General features: G+C 44.9%; 1 protein-coding gene across 1 annotated transcript in view; it reads left to right on the top strand.

Moving 5' to 3' along the window:
- The window catches only part of LOC140483625 (macrophage-stimulating protein receptor-like), a 134204-nt gene continuing 113849 nt past the window's right edge, over nt 1–20355 (top strand). The window contains exons 1-2 of the mRNA XM_072581916.1: nt 1–236; nt 18220–19689. Of these exons, the coding sequence (XP_072438017.1) occupies nt 18481–19689 (1209 nt within the window). The 5' untranslated portion in view covers nt 1–236; nt 18220–18480. The remainder of the gene's footprint in view (nt 237–18219; nt 19690–20355) is intronic.

The following is a 20355-nucleotide window of genomic DNA, read 5'->3' as shown; positions in this document are numbered from 1 at the left end:
ACCCCTCCCCAGGGCTCTGCAAATCCACAGCCACTTGGATTCCAGGTGAGAGGGGAGGGGAGAGAACGTCTCCACCCCTCAATGACAAGCAAAAAGACAGAGAGAGAGAGAGAGAGAAAATCAGCCCGGGGGGTTAATGTTTTAATAGCGAGGAAGGAAAGGCAGCGGTGTAGGCAGCTTTGCTGATCTTGATCATTGTCTCTTTCATCCTGGAACTTACCTGAAACCAACTCAAGGTGAGTGACGCTAACTTTATTACACACACATTTTACCTCCACTCGATAAAACCGATTTCGAGAAAGGTTCGTGAATCTAATGAGCATAGTTGATTTTGATTTCTTCGAAACAAAACCCAAGATCAGGGATGGTCCTGACTTAAAAGCAAAGACTGGAAATTCTACCCCTTCCCTACCCTTTCGGGGGCAGGGCCCCAAAGTACAAAAACAATTTGAAAAGATGTCCCGGTTACTGAGGGCGAGGGAGATCGGTTTGTCAGAAAGTAGGGTTAATCTCATTTATTCGTCTAAATTTCAGCAGTGGTCAAATTCTGGAGCTAAGTGAAAGCGAAATGGAGCGTGGATTTGGGAGGGGAGATATGATGTTTATGATTAGTCTTGTTCTGGATCTTGTCCATTGAATACTTTCTGGATTTGCTATAGCTTGGAAATTCCAAGTTTTTAAAATCCTTTCCTTCCCCCGCCCCCAGTATAGGAACATTCCAAAATCTTCAAGCCCGCCTTCAAGGTACAGTGTCTGCGTTTCCCTCTTATTTATAGGAGGGGAGGGAACAAGGGACATTTGGACAGAATAGAGATAATTTTTTTTACCGCTCATTTCTGAGTCAGTAATTCACAAGAAACTGTCAATCTGTAAGCCCCTGCCTTGACAGGACTCAATCTGTAATGTTTTAACAGTCAGGGTCTCCTGGAGTGCACCTTGCTGTTAAGACTTCGCCATTAAAAGGTCAAACCAGTTATACACAGCTCCCTCCCCCTCTCCTTCTCATAAAATAATACTTGCCATCTTAATCTTTGCAAACCAACAGATCACCTGTTTTATTGTGAATGATGTCCATAAGAGCACATGTCATTCCATGAGGTCGGGACTGGTCTGATTATCCTAAACTCCACTTTTCCTGCCTTACCCCTTAACCCCATGATTTCCCTATTCTGTTATCTCAGCCTTAATGACCCAGCTTTGACAGCCCTCTGTCCTGGGCCAGATTCTTCCTGTGCTTCGAAGTGGTTAGTCCGAACCGTTTGTAACCCCTTTAAGAGCTGGGACTATTATAGTGTCATAGAGATGTACAGCATGGAAACAGACCCTTCAGTGAAACCCGTCCATGCCGACTAGATATCCCAACCCAATCTAGTCCCACCTGCCAGCACCCGGCCCATATCCCTCCAAACCCTTCCTATTCATATACCCATCCAAATGCCTATTAAACATTGCAATTGTACCAGCCTCCACCAGTTCCTCTGGCAGCTCATTCCATGCACATACCACCATCTGTGTGAAAAAGTTGCCCCATAGGTCTCTTTAATATCTTCCCCCTCTCACCCTAAACCTATGCCCTCTAGTTCTGGACTCCTCGACCCCAGGGAAAAGACTTTGCCTATTTACCCTATCCATGCCTCTCATAATTTTATAAATATCGATAAGGCCATCACTCAGCCTCCGACGCTCCAGGGAAAACAGCCCCCAACCTGTTCAGCCTCTCCCTATAGCTCAAATCCTCCAACCCCGACAACATCTTTGTAAATCTTTTCTGAACCCTTTCAAGTTTCACAACATCTTTCCGATAGGAAGCTGAGGTGCAGCTTTGACTGATTTATACCAAGTATCGTCCCTTCCTCATGGGCCCACACTTTCAAACCCTACTAAACGTCCACAGCTCCCACAACCCAGGAGCTTTGTCCCTCTGACATGGTCATGTTTCAAAACAGAGCATAAGTCAGAAATGTTTGGGAAGCATTGTTGTTGTATTGTATAGATCCCCTCACATTCTGAGGACAACCCCTCTAACCCTCCTCCCTGCCCTTCATAAAGCTTTCACGTTTCTCCTGTGAACATGAACTTTCAGCTAGTCAGACCTTTCAATGCTGGCTGCTGAGAGAATAAATACTCTCCTGGGTTTATAGATCAGAAGCACTTTTATGTTCCCAATCGCAATTATAAATTGAGATCAGAAATCTAGAAATGTTTTGTAATGCCCAGAATCAAGGAAATATGTCATTGTGTAACTCCCAGAATTGGACTGTCAGCTGCTGCACACTGAGGAAATGCTTGTGTTGAATTTGAAAAAAAAATGAGCCGTCTGAGTGAGCCACATTGCTGCATTGCATTGATAATTAAAACCTTTGCGAGTTGATGCTTTTTCCTGCTGCTCTCAGTTAGAGGGATATTTAAAGCCCTTTTATTGCAGTAGTGGTCAGTTATGGGGTATGTGGCTTGTGTTTTTAACCCATGCTGGGAGATCCAGTGCTATTTTTGTTGAAACTCAGGAATAACAAGCAGATGTCAATGACACAATTGTGCAATACTGTACATATCCGAAATTGGCATTTGCAGAGATGACTAAATATTTTCAAGGGCTCTCTGTGTGCATGTGCTTGCTGAGAAGGTGTGCCTTTGGTTTTTATTGTGTCACTTCCTGCCAAGTTTGTTCCCTCTCTGCTCCCATTGAAGATCTGAGTCATGTTCGGTTGTTAGTGCACCGTTCCACAGCTGTCAGGAAGCTCATGAAGTCCATCAGTAAGAATTGGTGATAGAGTACTTTGAACAATTGTGAGGTGATCTGGGAGAGTTCTGTGGTTTGGTGTTAGGGTAAATCATGTATGACTCACTTGGCTACATATCTTGAGGGAAAAGTATAATTATTGAGGGTTGACACAAAACAAGCTTTACCAAAAGTATGTGCTTTCTGAAACCTTTCAGTAAGTTTCCAAGCAGAACATCATCAGTAAAAAATGTGGAATTTGTTTTCTTTTTGGTTTGACTTGGTAGCAAGGAGTAGGGTTAAAGGGGTTGTATTGAGGATGCAAGGGGATCGATACAATGCAATTGTGCTTCCCAAACTGTTTTCACTGTGTTCCATTTTAAGGCATGAAAGTCATTGTGGACCTTCAGAGATGAAGCCCCCAGGTGATAGGAGGTGGGGTGGTTGTGTGTGTGTGTGTGTGTGTGTGTGTGTGTGTGTGTGTTAGGGTCTGAGAGTGTGGGTCTGTGAGGAAGGGAGTACAATAGCTCTAAATTGGTCAAAGCTGCACCTCAAGGTCATTCAGCCCATTGAGTCTGTGAAATTACAAATCAAGGACTTATGTATTTTGATCCTATTCCCAAACACTTGGCCCATAGCCTTGTACATCCTGGCATTGCAAGCTCATATCTAAACACTTCTCATATGTTAGGAGGCTATCACCTGTACAGGCAGTGAGGTCCAGATTCCCACCACCCTGAGCGGTGACCTTATAGAAGTTTATAAAATCACGAGGGGCATGGATAGGATAAATAGACAAGGTCTTTTCCCTGGGGTGAGGGAGTCCAGAACTAGAGGGCATAGGTTTAGGGTGAGAGGGGAAAGATAAGGGGCAACGGTTTCATGCAGATGGTGGTGTGTGTATGGAATGAGCTGCCAGAGGAAGTGGTGGAGGCTGATATAATTACATTTAAAAGGCATCTGGAAGGGTATATGAATAGGAAGGGTTTGGAGGGATATGGGCCAGGTGCGGGCAGGTGGAACTAGATTGGGTTGGGATATCTGGTCGGCATGGGCGGGTTGGACTGAAGGGTCTGTTTCCGTGCTGTACATCTCTATGACTCTATGACCCTCTGGAAAAAAAGAAAGTTCCTCACATCCTGTCTAAATTCTGCCTGTTACTTTAAATCTGTGCCCTCAGTCATTGATCTTGCCATCATGGATAAACTTTTCTTCCTGTCTTCCCTGACTATGCCTCTCATAACTGTATACATCTTAATCATATCCCCCTCTCAGTCTCCTCTACTCCAAGGAAAATGACCTCAGTCTGTCCAATCCCTCTTCATAACTGGAACTCTCCAGCCCAAGCAACTTGCTGGTAAATCTCCTCTGCACCCTCTCCCAGTGCTATCACCTCCCTCCAATATTGTGGACTATATATAACTATAATACATTGCTCCGGCATCTGCTTTGGGGCCTCAGCTTTTTAGGATGAAGGAACAAGAGAGTTATCCCTGACTTTCGGAGAGATGGTAGGCAGGGCAAAGGAGAGGGGCAAATTACGAAGGGGCACAGAAAGATTCAGGAAAACCGAAGGCAGATTGAGTTAAACCTGGGCACGTATGAAGCCATCCAATCTGAGCTGAAGAAAGGTAACTGTGCACGGTGGCACAGTGGTTAGCACTGCTGCCTCACAGCGCCAGAGACCCGGGTTCAATTCCCGCCTCAGGCGACTGACTGTGTGGAGTTTGCACGTTCTCCCCATGTCTGCGTGGGTTTCCTCCGGGTGCTCCGGTTTCCTCCCACAGTCCAAAGATGTGCGGGTCAGGTGAATTGGCCATGCTAAATTGCCCGAAGTGTTAGGTTAGGGGTATGGGTGGGTTACGCTTCGGCGGGGCGGTGTGGACTTGTTGGGCCGAAGGGCCTGTTTCCACACTAAGTAATCTAATCTAAAAAAAAATATGATTACGTTCCAAATGGTTATAAAACTGGAAACTGTGGAGGAACAAAGATATTTGAGATTCCAAATACACAAAATCCTTCAGAGTTAGTAGATAGGCTGAAAGAGTAACAAAACGCAGACGTGATTTTGGGTATGAGGGTAGATTACAAAAGGAGGAAGTTATACTTGACTTTTGTCTAGAATCTCAGTCAGACGTCGTATAGAACCCTGCAATTGGTTTTAGACACTGCATCTATAGAAGGATCCCGAAACTTTGGAAGACAGTGTAGTTCACATTTACCAGAACCACACTGGGACTTGGAGGGTTATACTGTCAGGATGTGTGGTTTGATTGTAGAAGACTGAGCTAACTAAGGCTTTTAAAACGTTAATAGGACACTATATTTGATTGTGTTACCATCCCTGTGGAGACTGGTCACTTTTGACGATCGATCTGGAGCTGGATTTCACAATTTCCCTGATTGAAAGTGAGTACAGGGCTTGTAAAATAGATTGTGTGGTCCTCAAACACCACCTTCCAATACTCTGCATCATCACCTCCAACTTGCCTTCTTTCGGACTGTCTATAAATGTGGCGTTTGTAAAGTATAGCCGGTCAGGCAGCGTTGAGGAGCAGGAGAGTCAACGTTTTGAGCATAAGCTCTTGATCAGGAATGTTGGGGTGGGGCCCAAGGGGGCTGAAAGAGAAATGGGAGGGGGGTTGGGGCTGGGGGAAGGTCGCAGGAAATGCAATAGGTAGATGAAGGTGGAGGGAGATGGTGATAGGTCGGACAGGAGGATGTAGTGATTGGATGGGAAGGAAGAGGGACAGGTAATACAGTTCAAGAGGGCAGTGCCGAGATTGAGGGTTGGATCTTGGATAAGGTGGGGGGAGGGGAAATGAGGAAACTGGCGAAATCGACATTGATCCAGTGTGGATGGAAAGTCCTAAGGCGGAAGATGAGGCGTTCTTCCTCCAGGCGTCGGGTGGGCAGGGAAGGTGTCAGCTACCCGCTCACCCTTGTGTCCAGAGAAGCTCTTAAGTAGTCAATTAATGACAAGCTAAGGGCCTCATTCTGTCTCTGCCACTATTTTACCTGCAAACGAGTTACCAGAGAAAGCAGTGGTGGCTGGTACAATAATGACTTTAAAAGGTATTTGGATGGGTATATAAATAAGATGGGTTTGGAAAGATATAGGCCAAATTCTGGCAAATGGGATTTGATCAGCTTCAGATATCTGGAGAAATTGGAGCAAAGGATCTGTTTCTGTGCAGTATAACTCTATATAAGTAAAAGCAGTGGTAAAGTGGGCAGATTGGAACTTTCACTGTGTGAGCTTCTGTCAAGCAAGGAAGGGAAGGGAGTTGTCTTTAGGGATTCTTTTTCTTTTTTATTTTGTGGGACTTGGGCGTCACTGGTTGGCCAATATTGATAGCCCATCCCTATTTGCCCTTGAGAAAGTGGTGATGAGCTGCCTGCTTGAATCGCTGCAATCCAATTGCTGTGAGTTGACCCATAATGCCGGTAGGGAGGGAATTCCAGGATTTTGAACTAACGACTGTGAAGGAACGGCAGTATATTTCCAAGTCAGGGTGGTGAGCTGCTTGGAGAGAAACTCCTGTCCCCAGTGGAGACATGTCCCCGACCCAATATTATATGCTTCCCTTCAGGACTATACACCTGAAAAACAAGCCTCTTGCAAAGATCTGCCAACTTGGCCCCAATCAGATCTGAACCCTGGCCTTCATAATCTCCTCTTCTTCAGGGACTGCCTGCAGTTCTAGCATTGGCCACTGTTTGAACATGGCGCTACTGGGACTTCAGAGTAGCTGGTGAATCAGATTGGCCAGCAAACTCTCGGGTGGGGCTTCCTCTCTGCTGAAGGTGGAAGTTTCGCCTTGAAATATTTCGGAGTGCTCCCAGTGTGAAATGTCTGAGGGACGAACCAGCTCTTGAATTGCCAGGCTGACAACCATCCGGGGTTGTGACTTGGAATACAGCACCCTATAAATTCCTGCCCTGTGACCAGTGCAAGGGATTAGCTCAAGAAGATTTCACACTTTAACACCTTTACTGTAACAAACAAACGAATTAAAATTGATTAACATTACTCAGTAAACCAAATCAGAGAAAAGGTACTTCCTCTTAACTTCACGGTTCAACTGAAATCTATAAATTGCATCCAAACTCACAACGAAAATGCAGACTTGCGCTTGACATCCCAAGCTCTGCTGGTTCGAACTGGATCTCTTCTCCCTGCCCCACCTCGGTAAACCTTCCAGTGTCCTTTTAAGAGAAAGTCCATTTACTGAATCTCCTAATCTTAATCGAATGGACCCCCATAGCAAAGCACCCAATAGTGAAGCTTCTTTATTCCTTATAAGCGTCTTTTCTTTCAACAATAGACCCATCCTCACCAATACTCTGCTTGATTGATCATCCAAAAGCAGTCTGTTTTTTTTCTTTGGGGCACAGCACCACCTATGATCTGCCTTCTTCCCAATTATTCTTCACCTGACTGACTCTGAGAATCTAAGAGTTTAAACATGGCAAAAACAGCTGGCTCCTCTTCTATACCCAAGTGTTAAATTCTGTACCTTACTTTCGCTGAGATCAGATTTAAGTGAGTGTTTTAATAATGAGCAGATGGCTCAATGGTTAGCCCTGCTGCCTCACAGCGTCAGAGACCTGGGTTTGATGCCAGCTTTGGGCGACTGCCTACACAGGGAGTTTGCACATTCTCCCCGTGCCTGCATGGTGTTTCCTCCCACAGTCCAAAGATGTGCAGGTTAGTGGGATTGGCTGTACTAAATTGCCCATTGTGTTCAGGGATGTACAGGTAAGGTGGATTGGTCGTGGGAAATGCAGAGTTATGGGGGGGCGGGGGGGGGGGGTGAGTCTGAGTGGGATGCTCTTTGGAGGATCAGTGTGGATTTGTCAGGCCAAATGGCCTGTTTCCACACTGTCGGGATTCTATCTCATGGGCTTGTCTCCAGACAGATTTTGACAAAGTTTAGCCCCCCACCTCCCATCTCTGGACTATTCTATTTTAACTTGAATTAACGGAGTCAGTTTAAAATGTAACCATCTTGTAAAGTCCAATATTTGTAACAGTGCATACAGTTAAACTATTCACTCAGGCGAAAAAGTCAAGAAAGGGGGAATCACAATCTTAAAACTAAAGCTCGACCATTAAAGAGTGAAATGAGGAAGCACTTTTTCATGCAGAAGTTTGCAGAATTCTCAAACTTTTTTCAAGATTATGCATGAGGAATTTTTCAAGACTGTGATTCATTGTTAATAATTTTGATCAGGGTAACAAGTGAATGGGGCTAATGTGAGTAAATAAGGAGAACATACAGCTGATCTATGATCTAAATGGTTGGAGGACTAAGCTCAATGGCCTAGTCCAGTGAGGGGTGACCTTATAGAAGTTTATAAAATCATGAGGGATAAAGATATGGCGAATAGCAACGGTCTTCTCCCCAGAGTGGGGGAGTCCAAAACTGGAGGGCATGGGTTTAACGTGAGGGGGAAAGATGAAAAGAGACCTGAGGGGCAACATTTTCATGTAGGGGGTGGTGCGTGTATGGAATGAGCTGCCAGAGAGGGTGGTTGAGGCTGGTACAATTAAAAGGTATCTGAATGGGTACATGATTAGGAAAGGTTTAGAGGAATATGGGCCAAATGTTGGCAAATGGCATTAGTTCAGTTTAGAAAATGATTGGGCTGAAAGGTCTGTTGCTGTGCTGTGTGACTCTATGATATTGCCCCTGGTTCAGGGTTCAATGTTTCAATTGTTCTGTGCTTGACTATGAGTGTCTGGTAATAGGTCATCTACTCACTGTGTTTGATTTTTAAGCCTGGGTATTGACTTGTAATTTGCTGTAGTTTGGGAGAGCATTAATGCAGATAAATAGTTGCAGAGACAATCTATAACTCTTGTCAAAACAACCTTTTGGAAACTGATATAATTTATCTGTTCTTTAAAGATAGACAACAGTGGCACAGTGGTTACCACTCCTCCCTCAAAACACCAGGGTTCGATTCCACCCTCGGACTGTGTGGAGTTTGCGTGTTTTCCCCGTGTCTGCATGGGTTTCATCTGGTTTCCTTCCACAGTCCAAATATGTGCAGGCCAGGTGGATTCGCCATGGGAAATGCAGGGTTAAAGGGATGGGGTGGGTCGCTCTTCTGAGGGTTGGTTCAGACTTTATGGGCTGAATGGCCTCTTTCTGCATTGGAGAGATTCTGTGAACACCTCACTCAAGGTTTTGCAAGCAAGGAGTGAGCACAAAGAAATTTTTAATGAGCCTGGGGAAAGAAGCAATAAAGGAGGAGAAAGTGAGAACTGCAGATGCTGGAGATCAGAAAAATGTGTTGCTGGAAAAGTGCAGCAGGTCAGGCAGCATCCAAGGAGCAGGAGAATCAACGTTTCGGGCATGAGCCCTTCTTCAGGACTGAGGAAGGTGTGCCAAACAGGCTAAGATAAAAGGTAGGGAGGAGGGACTTGGGGGAGGGGCATTGGGAATGCGATAGGTGGAAGGAGGTTAAGGTGAGGGTGATAGGCCAGAGAGGGGGTGGGGGTGGAGAGGTCAGGAAGAAGATTGCAGGTCAAGAAGGTGGTGATGACTCCGTGGGTTGGGACTGAGATAAGGTGGAGGGAGGGGAAATGAGGAAGCTGGAGAAATCAGCATTCATCCCTTGTGGTTGGGGGTTCCTAGGTGGAAGATGTGGCGCTCTTCCTCCTGGCGTCGTGTTGCCATGGTCTGGCGATGGAGGAGGCCAAGGATCTGCATGTCCTTGGCAGAGTGGAAGGGGGAGTTAAAGTGTTCCGCCACGGGGCGGTTGGGTTGGTTGGTGAGCACCAATGTCCTTTCCAACCAATCCACTGGAGGTCATCTAACTCAGTGCAACAGAAAACAGACCAGGGATCTACCTGATAGCTTTAATCCAGCTGTCCATGATCAGGTCGACAGGTGGGAGGCTGGAAGAACACAGCAAGCCCGGAAGCATCGGGAGTTGGTGAAGTCGACATTTTGGGTGTAACCTTTTTTTCAGTGCTGGGGTTAGGTGTAGGTGGAGACCTCCCAGTCACTGCCCATTTCAATTTTTCTTCCCACTCCCTTTCCGACATAACCATCCTTGGCCTCCTCCATTACTACAATGAACCACACCACTAATTGGAGGAACAACACCTCATCTTCCGCCTGGGCAGCCTATAGCCTGGAGGACTCAACATTTGAACTCTCTGATTTCAAATAACCTCCACTCCCATCTCCTGACTCACTTCCCATCCCTTCCACTCCTCCCCTGCCACCAACCGGCATCATTCCTCCCATTGACCAACCAGGTTGTACCCTCTACCTGTCTTCACCTATCCCCACTCCACCACCCCGCCCCCACCTCCCCCTTTATCTGCAGCTCACGCTAGTCCTGAGAAGGGTTACGCCTGAAACGTTGACTTCTCCACCTCCTGACGCTGCCTGCCTTGCTGAGTTCTTCCAGCCTCCTGCCTGTCTACCTTGGATTCCAGCATCTGCAGTTATTTTGTCTCTGACCATGTTCATTACCAGGTAGCAGAAATATGACTTCAGTTTTCAAACTAGCTCCCTTTGCTGTTGTGTCAAGACATGTGACACCTGAGGGGCATTGTAGTTTCCAAGGGCTTATCTTCTGAGGTTAAAAGGAGAGTGGAATTCGTAAACATGTCGTTGGAGTTGCATTGAGCCGTTACATGTGCTTTTTGTTTACAATACTATCTCTATGTGGGACTCAGTCTGCTGATCCTTGCCTGACTGACCCTGTCCTTGGACCATGATAGAAAAACTAAACCATGACCTACCCATCCTTTTTACCGAGGATTCACAGCAGTCAGCCTGGGAGTGGGCTTCATTGCTGTGTCTGCTAAATAACTCATTTGAAACTTGGAGATAGACATTGTTTGAAGCTAGGACAAATTTGTTTTCAATCTGATGTTTTTCCTGACTCAAACTGTCCAGAGACCCTCCGCAATCTATTTCCTACTCCATTTCCGACCTCACATGGATTCCAATTCTTTCCCTTCACCTTTAGTGTTCTCAGTTGCTCAAGTCCCTGAATTCCATCCTGAAACTTTTCCATCTCTCGCTCTCTCCTTCTCTGTTAGTCAGTCCTTAAAGCCTATCTTTTCAGCAAGTTTTTGGTAACTTGCTCATAATGTAACTATCGATTACAATGTGATAATGCCTGTGTAAAGCGTCTTGGGATGTTTTACTAGTTAAATAGATACTTGTTGGCACAGTACATGAGCACTACCAAAAATAGACAGATTCTGTCAAAACGTTTTGCACCAGGACAAGAAAGAGAGAAAAACAAACACACAGTGCCTGTTCCAACAAAACTAACGAAATGAAAGCCATCCTCTGGCTTATTGGTGAGTGCAATGCCTTGTTAAATCAGGACCAACCTGCCTGGTTTAAACTTAAACAAAGCTAACTGTCACGCATCTAACTGCTTGCCAACCAATCAACACTCTCTGCTCGGTTGGTATAAAAATATCGCTCCTTTTTACCTTGGCATTTCTTGCCAATCATCCTGATGAGTGCAAAACAAACAGCTTGGACAAAATTCATCTTTGTCTCAGCAGTACTCAAGTTTTACTCAACACTGAAAATAGAGTAATTTGGATACAATTATGTGTGTAAACGTTTGTGGTAAACCATTGAGCAGTTGAGTGTTGGATTTATGACTTATTCCTGATTTTTAGCTGCATGTCTTTTGTATTTCTGAGTTGCCGTGATGCAATTTTTGCAAAGTCTGATGCCAACAACCTGCAGTTATTCACTGGCGATTTTGAGACGATTTCCTGACATAGATTTGCACTGTGCTGTTTCTGAAGAGGAACAAGCTTCTTACATTGGTTTGCAATTGGATTGCTTCCACCCAAGTATATTCCAAGTTGGCTAAAATTGAATGCATTTGATTCCTTTTGCCACCATCATTGATTCTATTGGAGTCTTGGCCTTTTGTCTGATGTGTTAACCTTCTGTAGTTTATACCGGCTGTTTACTTTGCCCGTGGGAAATTTTGGAGGAGTTCGGGAAACCTTTCTCCTGGCAGTAAGAATGTCACACTGGCAATAAAAGGGGTTGCAGACAAATTTGAAGAGCTTTGTTGCAACTGGTTTTGTGAAAGAAGAACTGTAGATAACTTGTTGCATTAGCCAGAGGAAGAGGGCATGGGAGATGGGTAAAGAAAAGACTTTGATGTACAGCAGTGGTATTATCGCTAACCCAATTACAGTTTAAAGATATCAAAATGGACACATCTGGTGGGTATAAATGGAAGGGACTTTTTGCCTTAGAGCTCTGGGTGATTACTCAACACAATAAATAATAGGCTTCCTTTCTCTTGTGCAGTTTTATTGCTCTTTCCTTTATTATCATAACTTCCCTTTGTTCAGATTCATAATTCTTTGAAGTTTGCATTACATTTACACAGGGTGGTTAAGGAAATGTTTAGCACGCTTGCTTTAATTGCTCAAATTTGAGTGGAGGAGTTGTACAGAAGGTTGGTGAGACCTCTTTTGGATTACTGTGCCCAGTCCTGGTCTCCCTGTCACAGGAAGGATATTATTAAACTAGAGAGGGTTCAGAAGGGATTTACTGGGATGTTGCCAGGATTGGAGGGTTTGACTTATCAGGAGACACTGGATAGGTTGGAACTTCATTCACTAGAGTGTAGGAGGCTGAGGGGTGACCCTTACAGAGGTTTAGAACATAATGAGGGGTATAGATAGGGTTAATGGGAGGTGTATTTTCCCTAGGATAGGGGATTTCAAGACTAGGGGACATGAGAAGCAATGTTTTTACATAGAGAGCGTATCATGTGTAGAATGAGTCTCCAGAGGAAGGGGGCACAATTACAATGTTTAAAAGATATTTGGATAAGTACATGAATAGGAAAGGTTTGGTGGGAAATGGGCCAGGAGCAAGCAGGTGAGACTAGTTTAGTTTGGGATCATGATCAACATGGACTGCTTGGATCGAAGAGTTTGTTTCCATGCTGTATGACTCTATGACTCTTTAAAAATGGGATGTTAAGGTGTCTTCTTAAACTGCCAGAAATTGAAGTCATTGCTATGATTTTGCAATATTTACAAAATGAAATCTAACCCCTTCTTGTTAATGGGGATGAGGTGGCGGGTGGGCACGAATGATTTGGCAGAGCACAGAACTGGAATTATTGGGTCGAGTCAAGGAATGAATTCAGCCGGCAGGGAGTCCATTTGGCCCATCAAAACAAGAGCAACAGAATCAGGCCTACTGCCCTTTCCTCATCCCACAAATTAGTTTTGCTCTTCAGATAGTTATCCAATTCACGCTGGAAAGCTTCAATGGAATCTGCTACCATCATAATCCCGGGCATCACCCACCGCAAGTTCTCGTGTCAACTCTTGCTTATATGTTCATCACCCAATCTCGCTGTTCTCTGTTTCTCAATCATTCCATTAGTAGTTACAGTCTGTCCCCATCCACACTGTCCAAACCATGCACAATCTTAAACACCTCCATCCAATCTCCTTCTAAACCTGTTGCCTTCACTGAGAAAGGGCCCAAACCTCACCAATGGATCCACCCAATTTGAGTCCTTCAGCCCTGGAACGATGCCCACACGTCTTCTGTTCTGCCTTGTTTCAGACACACTTGCCTGGAGGTTTGTAGATAATGCCTCATTCGGATGTGGCTTCTCCTGATGATGACGATAAATGGTATGAGCACAAATGTTCAACAGTACAACTGCTATAATAACTGCTGTGGTTAATGTAGAAAATGAGATGCTTTTGTCTAGCTAAACAGTCACTAAGTGCAACAAAATAGGACATTATTCTTGTATCTCTCTTCCAATCAGCCAGCCACATGCCATTAGAAAGAGAAATGTAAAGCAGATAGGGGAAAGGGATTCACATTGCAATGTTCCAGCTTTTAATGAACTGCTCTGCAATATGAGATTTGTTTTGTGCAGACGATTATTCTCGTAGTCACAATCATCATTCTTTATCTTATCCTCCACGTTGGTGTAAGAAAGACTTGCAGTTGTCTAGCACCTTTTACAACTTCAGAACATCTCAGTTTCTTTACGGCATTGACGAACTTCCAGCAGTTGGGGAACTTCAATGAAGAAACGAATCTGGAATTTAAAAAAAGACAGGTGTCAATGCTGATGACTTGTATAACTGCTGGATCATTGTAACTGGTTCAGTCATGTCCCTTAGGGAAGCATATCTTTGTCTTTACTCTGGTCTGGCTTGTATTTGAATGAGGATTCATGGCAACATGGTCCCCTCTGGACAACATTGGGAAATGGGCCGGCCACTTGGCCAAGAGCAGCTTTGGATGGGTGATGAATGTTGAGAAATCCAACTCATGTACATGGATGAAAAACAATGGGCACTATTACTCCTTGAGATGCATTTACCCAGAACCAAGGAAGGGCTGCTTTCTGTTTGCAATGTGGAAAAATGAGGAAAGGAGAAACGTGGTGAGGTGTGAGTGTGTGTGAAAGGTTAGGGGTGTGAGGGGTATGAGAGTTCAGTGGGGTATGAGAGTGTGTGTGAGAATGTGGGGGTATGAGAGTGTGTGTGAGAGTGTGCAGGGGGATGTGAGTGGGTGTGACAGTGTAGGGGTGTGGGGGAGTGTGGGGGTGTGTGACAGGGTGTGTGAGAGAGTGCAGGGGGATGTGAGTGGGTGTGAGAGTGTAGGGGTGTGGGGGAGTGTGGGGGTGTGTGACAAGATGTGTGAGAGAGTGCAGGGGAATGTGAGTGGGTGTGACAGTATAGGGGTGTGAGGGAGTGCAGGGGTGTGTGAGAGTGCGGGGGTGTGAGAATGTGGGGTGTGTGAGAGTGTGGGGTTTGTAAGGGGGTGTGTGAGAATGAGGGTGTGTGAGAGTGCGGGGGGGGTGAGTGCGGGGGTGTGAGTGCAGGAGTGTGAGAATGTGGGGTGTGTGTGAGTGTGGAGGTGTGGGAGTATGAGGTGTGTGTGTGTGATGATTTGGAATGCATTTTGCAAATTAATAATGGCCACTTTAGTATCATATCAAGGTTATTGAATTTTGAAACCTAAAAATCTTGTAACCATTAATATCAAAAGTATCATTAGTATTTGTTGACTGTGTTGTAGTGGGAGGGTTAGATTTTGGGGAATGTTTATAGGAGGCTAAAATGTTTTGTTTTTAATTAAGAAGTTGGAAAATGTGGGTTTTGTTACTAATAATTGAATCACTAGCCAAATTTCAGAAGGCAAAACTTCAAAGTATTTTGCGAAAGCTGAAGTTCTCTCCCTTCTCGAAATGAAAGCTTGTCCTTTAAGGATTTGTGTAAAGTGTGTCGCCGAAGGTGAAAAGCTGCTGATATACAGAGGGAAAACACCCATCGACATGATTGGATCACACTCTGAGCTTTTAGATCTGGGTTATGTCTGGGTTGAGTGCAGCAGGATAAGGTGAAGTATTCTCGGTTACACAGCGCTATTCATTGACTTGAGCTGATTAACTGAACCTGACAACATCAGAGTGTGCTGGCTTTAAGTCTGTGATTTTTCAACAGCATCTTGGGACAAGCAGTTGATTGGAAAACAGAAATTGCTGGAAAGATTCAGCAGGTCTGGCAGCATCTGTGAAGAGAAATCAGAGATAACGTTTCGGGTCGAGTGACCCTTCCTCAGAACTGATGGTAACGAGGAAAATGTTGGTTGATATACATAAAATACTTTGGAGGATGGGGTTAAGGAGCAAATGATAGGTGGGGGTAGAATTCAAGATGGTGGCAGAGTAAGAGGTTGGAGGGAATAACAATATGAGTAGGACAATGAATAGCTACTAATGGGGACTGTTTAGTGGCTAACAAGGGTTGTGTGTAGCAGCAGAATGTGTGATAACAAGGCCTGGGATGTGGGATTGGGATAAGGACATGGGAGAAGATGCCTCAAACCTAAAATTGTTGAACTTGATCTTCAGTCGAGAGACTACAGGGTCCCCAAGTGGAAAATAAGGTGCTGGTTTTCCAGCTTGTGCTGAGCTTCACTGGATCACTGCAGCAAGCCTGAGACAGAGACGTTGGCCACGGAACAGGGTAGGGTGTTAAAGTGGCAGGCAACTGGAAGCTCAGGGTCATTATTGTGGACAGATAGTAGGTGTTCTGCGAAGTGGTCACCCAGTCTACACTTCATTTTCTCAATGTAGAGGAGACGATGATTGAGCGATTGATTTATTGTTGTCCCTTGTACCGATATGCAGTGAAAAGTGTTGTTTTGCATGTTAAACAGGCAGATCGTACAATGCAAAGTGCATCAGGGTAACAGAACAGAGTACAAAATACAGTGTTACAGCCGCAGGGAAGGTGCAGAGAGAGAGAGATCAACATTAGCATTTGAGAGGTCTGTTCAAAAGACTGATCACAGGAGAAGAGAAACTGTTCTTAAATCTATTTGTACATGTTTGCAAACTTTTGTATCTTCTGACCGATGAAAGAAAGAGGAAGACAGTTGAATGGGGTGGGCGAAGCTTTTGATTAAGTTGGTTTCTTTCCCGAGACAGCAGCAAGTATAGGTGCAATCAATGAATGGAACATTGGTTCATGTGATGGACTGGGCTGTGTGCACGGTTCTCTGTAGTTTCTTGCAGTCTTGGGCAGAGCAGTTGCCATACCAAGCTGTGTTGCATCCAGATAGGATGCTTTCTGTGGTGCAGCTATAAAAAAATTCTCACAGTCATTGTGGATGTGCTGAATTTCCTTAGCCTCCTGAGGCAGTAGAGATGTTGTTACGCTTTCTTGACTATCACTACAACGTGGGTGGACCGGGACACCATGGTATCTACTGATGACAATCCAGGATGCTGTATTGAGATTGGGCTACATAGATGCAAGGCCATCGTTTCTGGCCACTATCATATTGCAAGCTTGATGGGCTGAAGGGCCTTATTCTGTGCAGTGGATGTTAATGACTCAATAAAACTGGGAATGGCATTAGGATTGGGTCTGTGAGGGAGACTCTTCCTGTTTTTGTAGCAATTTGGGGTGAGGACTTTGGAATTATTAGGTGGCACAATGGCTACAGGTGGTACGGTGGCTCAGTGGTTAGCACTGCGGCCTCATACCGCCAGGGACCCAGGTTCAATTCCTGCCTCAGGTGACTATCTGTGTGGAATTTGCAAATTCACCCCGTGTCTGCGTGGGTTTCCTCCGGGTGCTCCGGTTTCCTCCCACAGTCCAAAGATGTGCAGGTCAGGTGAATTGGCCATTTTAAATTGCCCATAGTATTAGGGACATTAGTCAGAGGTAAATTTAGGGGAATGGGTCTGGGTGGGTTACTCTTCGGAGGGACGGTGTAGACTTGCTGGGCCGATGGGCTTGTTTCCATTCTGCAGGGATTCTAATCAATCAAGTTGGAGAAGGCTCAGAAGAGATTTACTAGGATGTTGCTGGGAATGGAGGGTATGAATTATAAGGATAGGCTGGGACTTTATTCACTGGAGCCGAGGCAGTTGAGGGGTGACCTTATAGAGGTTTATACAATCATGAGGGGCATAAGTAAGGTGAATGACAGGTGTCTTTTCCCTTGGGTGGGGTTTTCAAGGCTTGGGGGCATATTTTTAAGGTGAGAGGAGAAAGGTTTAAAAACACATGAGGGGCACGTTTTGTTTACACCGAGAGTGGTTTATATGTGGAATGAACTTCCAGAGGAAGTGGTGGATGTGGGTGCACTTACAACGTTTAGAAGACATTTAGATAAGTACATGCATAAGAAATATTTGGAGGGATACAGGCCAAACGGAGGCAGGTGGGATTAGTTTGCTTTGGGATTATGGTCGGCATGGACTGGTTGGCCGAAGGGTTGTTTCTGTGCTGTATGGCTTGAAAAGAGTGAGTCAGAGTATAATTATTCTGTGAGCTGAGTTTCTGAGTGTTTCGAAAGACTGTGGATGTGTCAGTCCGAGGACCTGTCCCGTTTCTGGCAGATCCAGTGTGTACAAGACCGGGAACGAATAGGACATGACTCATGCAGGAGGGAAACCTGAACTTTTAAACTTAATGTGGAGTTCACACAGGCTTGGTTTTGGCTGGTGCAATATGGTGTAGTGGTCACAGACAGTCGCAGCAATGTGCACCTATCTGAAGGGCAATAAGATCTGTCTAAGTGTCATGAACTGTAGTTTTTGCATGTTCCCATCTTCTGCTATTTAAACAGTTTGAAGATTTTTTTTTAAAAAACCTCCAGTTGTCAGTGAAAATTGGAAAACAAAATCTACTCAATTGCATCTTTTTCACACAGAGGGAATGGAATGAACTGCCAGAGGAAGTGGTGGAGGCAGGTACAATTGCAACATTTAAGAGACATTTGGATGGGTATATGAATAGGAAGGGTTTGGAGGGATATGGGCCAGGTGCTGGCAGGTGGGACTAGATTGGATTGGGATATCTGGTCTGCATGCAGGAGTTGGATCGAAGGGTCTGTACATCTTTATGACTCTATGACTAAGTTGATGCTACCATCCTCAATTTCTAGCTGGCTAACTGTTCTTTTTTCTCACTTTTGTAGAATAGGATAGCCTTCCCATCTCCATAAGAAGAGAACGTCAGTGAACTGGATACCATTCTGAATTTGGACTGTAAAACATTTATTTCATTTCTTATGCATAAGGCAATGTATTCTGTCCCCCTTTTCTTCATTATTTTGTCATGATACCAGAAATAAGACAGGACCCTCGCAAGTTCAGGCTTCTCGCCCCGTTTTCCTTGATCCTGTGAAAGTTCGGTCCCTGTCGATCTCTACGCCTCCCTCCTCACCTCTGACAACAGGATGCAATTTGGAGCAGAAACCTTCCTTTGGCTGACAATCTGTTTATTGACAAACCTTCCCTCCTGCAATTCTCGAGAGTGTCCGAGAGAGACAGAACACTTTGACTTCAACGTACGCTACGACATGACCAGCTTCGATGCAGGGCATCCTATCCAGAATATCGTGGTGTATGATTTGGATCCCAAGAGTATCTACCTAGCTGTGAGGAACTGGCTATATGCATTAAATGTAACCCTTGAAAAGGCGTCTGAGCTGCGGACGGGTCCAGTTGGCAGTCCAGACTGTGAAGTTTGTAAAATTTGCGCCACTAATTGGGAGCCAGCAGGGGGGTTGGAAGACAATAACAATGAGGTCCTTGTGTTTGATACATTTGATCCATTCTTGTATAACTGCGGAAGTTCTCAACACGGCATCTGCTACCTTCACAACATGGAGCATGGAGATTTAAGTGAAGCAAGGTGTCTATTCAAAGAGAGAAACAACGGGCCTGACCATTGTCCTGACTGTGTGGCGAGCCCGTTGGGAACCCAGGTGCATGTCCGCACAGAGTCATTTGTCACTTATTTTTTCATTGGTGCCACACTCAATAGTTCAGTGGCAAAAGCGTACAGTCCGAAATCAATATCAATGAAGCGTTTGCTGGAATCCTTGGATGGGTTTGAATTTCCTTCTCAAAACAAGTCTTCATTGACTGTCCTGAATGAATTCCTTGACACCTATCCTATAGATTATGTTTACTCTTTCAGCACTGAAGATTACATCTATTTTCTAACCGTCCAGAAGGACAGCACGAGTTTGAAAAGCTCATACCAGACAAGAGTTGCCCGCCTGAAGCATGGCGAGTACGAGGTGGGGAATTACCGCGAGCTGGTTCTGGAATGCCAGTATGAGCCCAGACGGAGACGAAGAACAGCCGCTGGGGAGGAGACCTGGTACAATATATTGCAAGCCGCTTACCTGGCCAAACCGGGCGCACATCTTGCCAAGGAGCTGGGTGTTTCTCAAAGCGATGACGTGCTGTTTGGGGTTTTTGCAGAGAGTGATCCCCAGAGCAAAGACGTGAGGAGCAGGTCAGCCCTGTGCACCTACCCAGTCAAAATGATTGATAAGTTCATCAAAGAAGGGATGGATGACTGTTGTATGGGATCAGAGGAACCTCCGAAGAGGGGGCTGGAATTCTACCAGCAGGTGGAATACTGCCCTTCGGTAGTGAGTATAAACTTCTTGCCCCATTTTTCTTCTTTCTATCCCTACCTCTCTTCAGACACTGTTCAGAACCTCCGAATGCACGTGCTTAAATCTGAAATGAAGGCTAATTAAACACAACACCGATTGTGGGAATATGGCTGGGAAGAAGGATTGCATTGAATAAGATTCAGGTCTCATGATTGCCATTAAGCTTGCGAGTGTGCCTGAAATTTGCCAGCACTTTTGGGTCTATATCTAACTCACTAAACTCAGAAGACTGATTGATGTTGGGGGGTGAATTTTTGGTGGACCTCCTTAGAGGTAGCAGTACAATAGATGATAGAACCATTTCTGATGGCACTTGTAGTGCAGTGTGAGTATGAGCTAAACAGTCTGGGTTCAAATCCCACCAGCTCTTGACGTGTGTCATATTTGAAGAGGTTGATTAAAAATGTCTGCAACCATTTCTTCCTTTATATTTCCTTATGCTCTGATAAAATATGCAGACTGATTAAACTCTCTACTCTCCAGGCTGGTTTGATCTTGATTGGCTTGTTCTGATGTGATTATAGAGGTTTTTGCACCATGAATGCAGATCACTGAAACATTTTAGGTATGGCCAGCAGTGGAAGCCTTTTTATTTGAATGAGTTATAATACAATAGCTAATGAGATGTCAGAAGGGGAA

This window comes from Chiloscyllium punctatum, chromosome 12, assembly GCF_047496795.1.
Source record: "Chiloscyllium punctatum isolate Juve2018m chromosome 12, sChiPun1.3, whole genome shotgun sequence".
Lineage (NCBI taxonomy): Eukaryota > Metazoa > Chordata > Chondrichthyes > Orectolobiformes > Hemiscylliidae > Chiloscyllium > Chiloscyllium punctatum.
The sequence above is the reverse complement of the archived record's forward strand: the minus strand, read 5'-3'. Positions and strand labels throughout refer to the sequence as shown.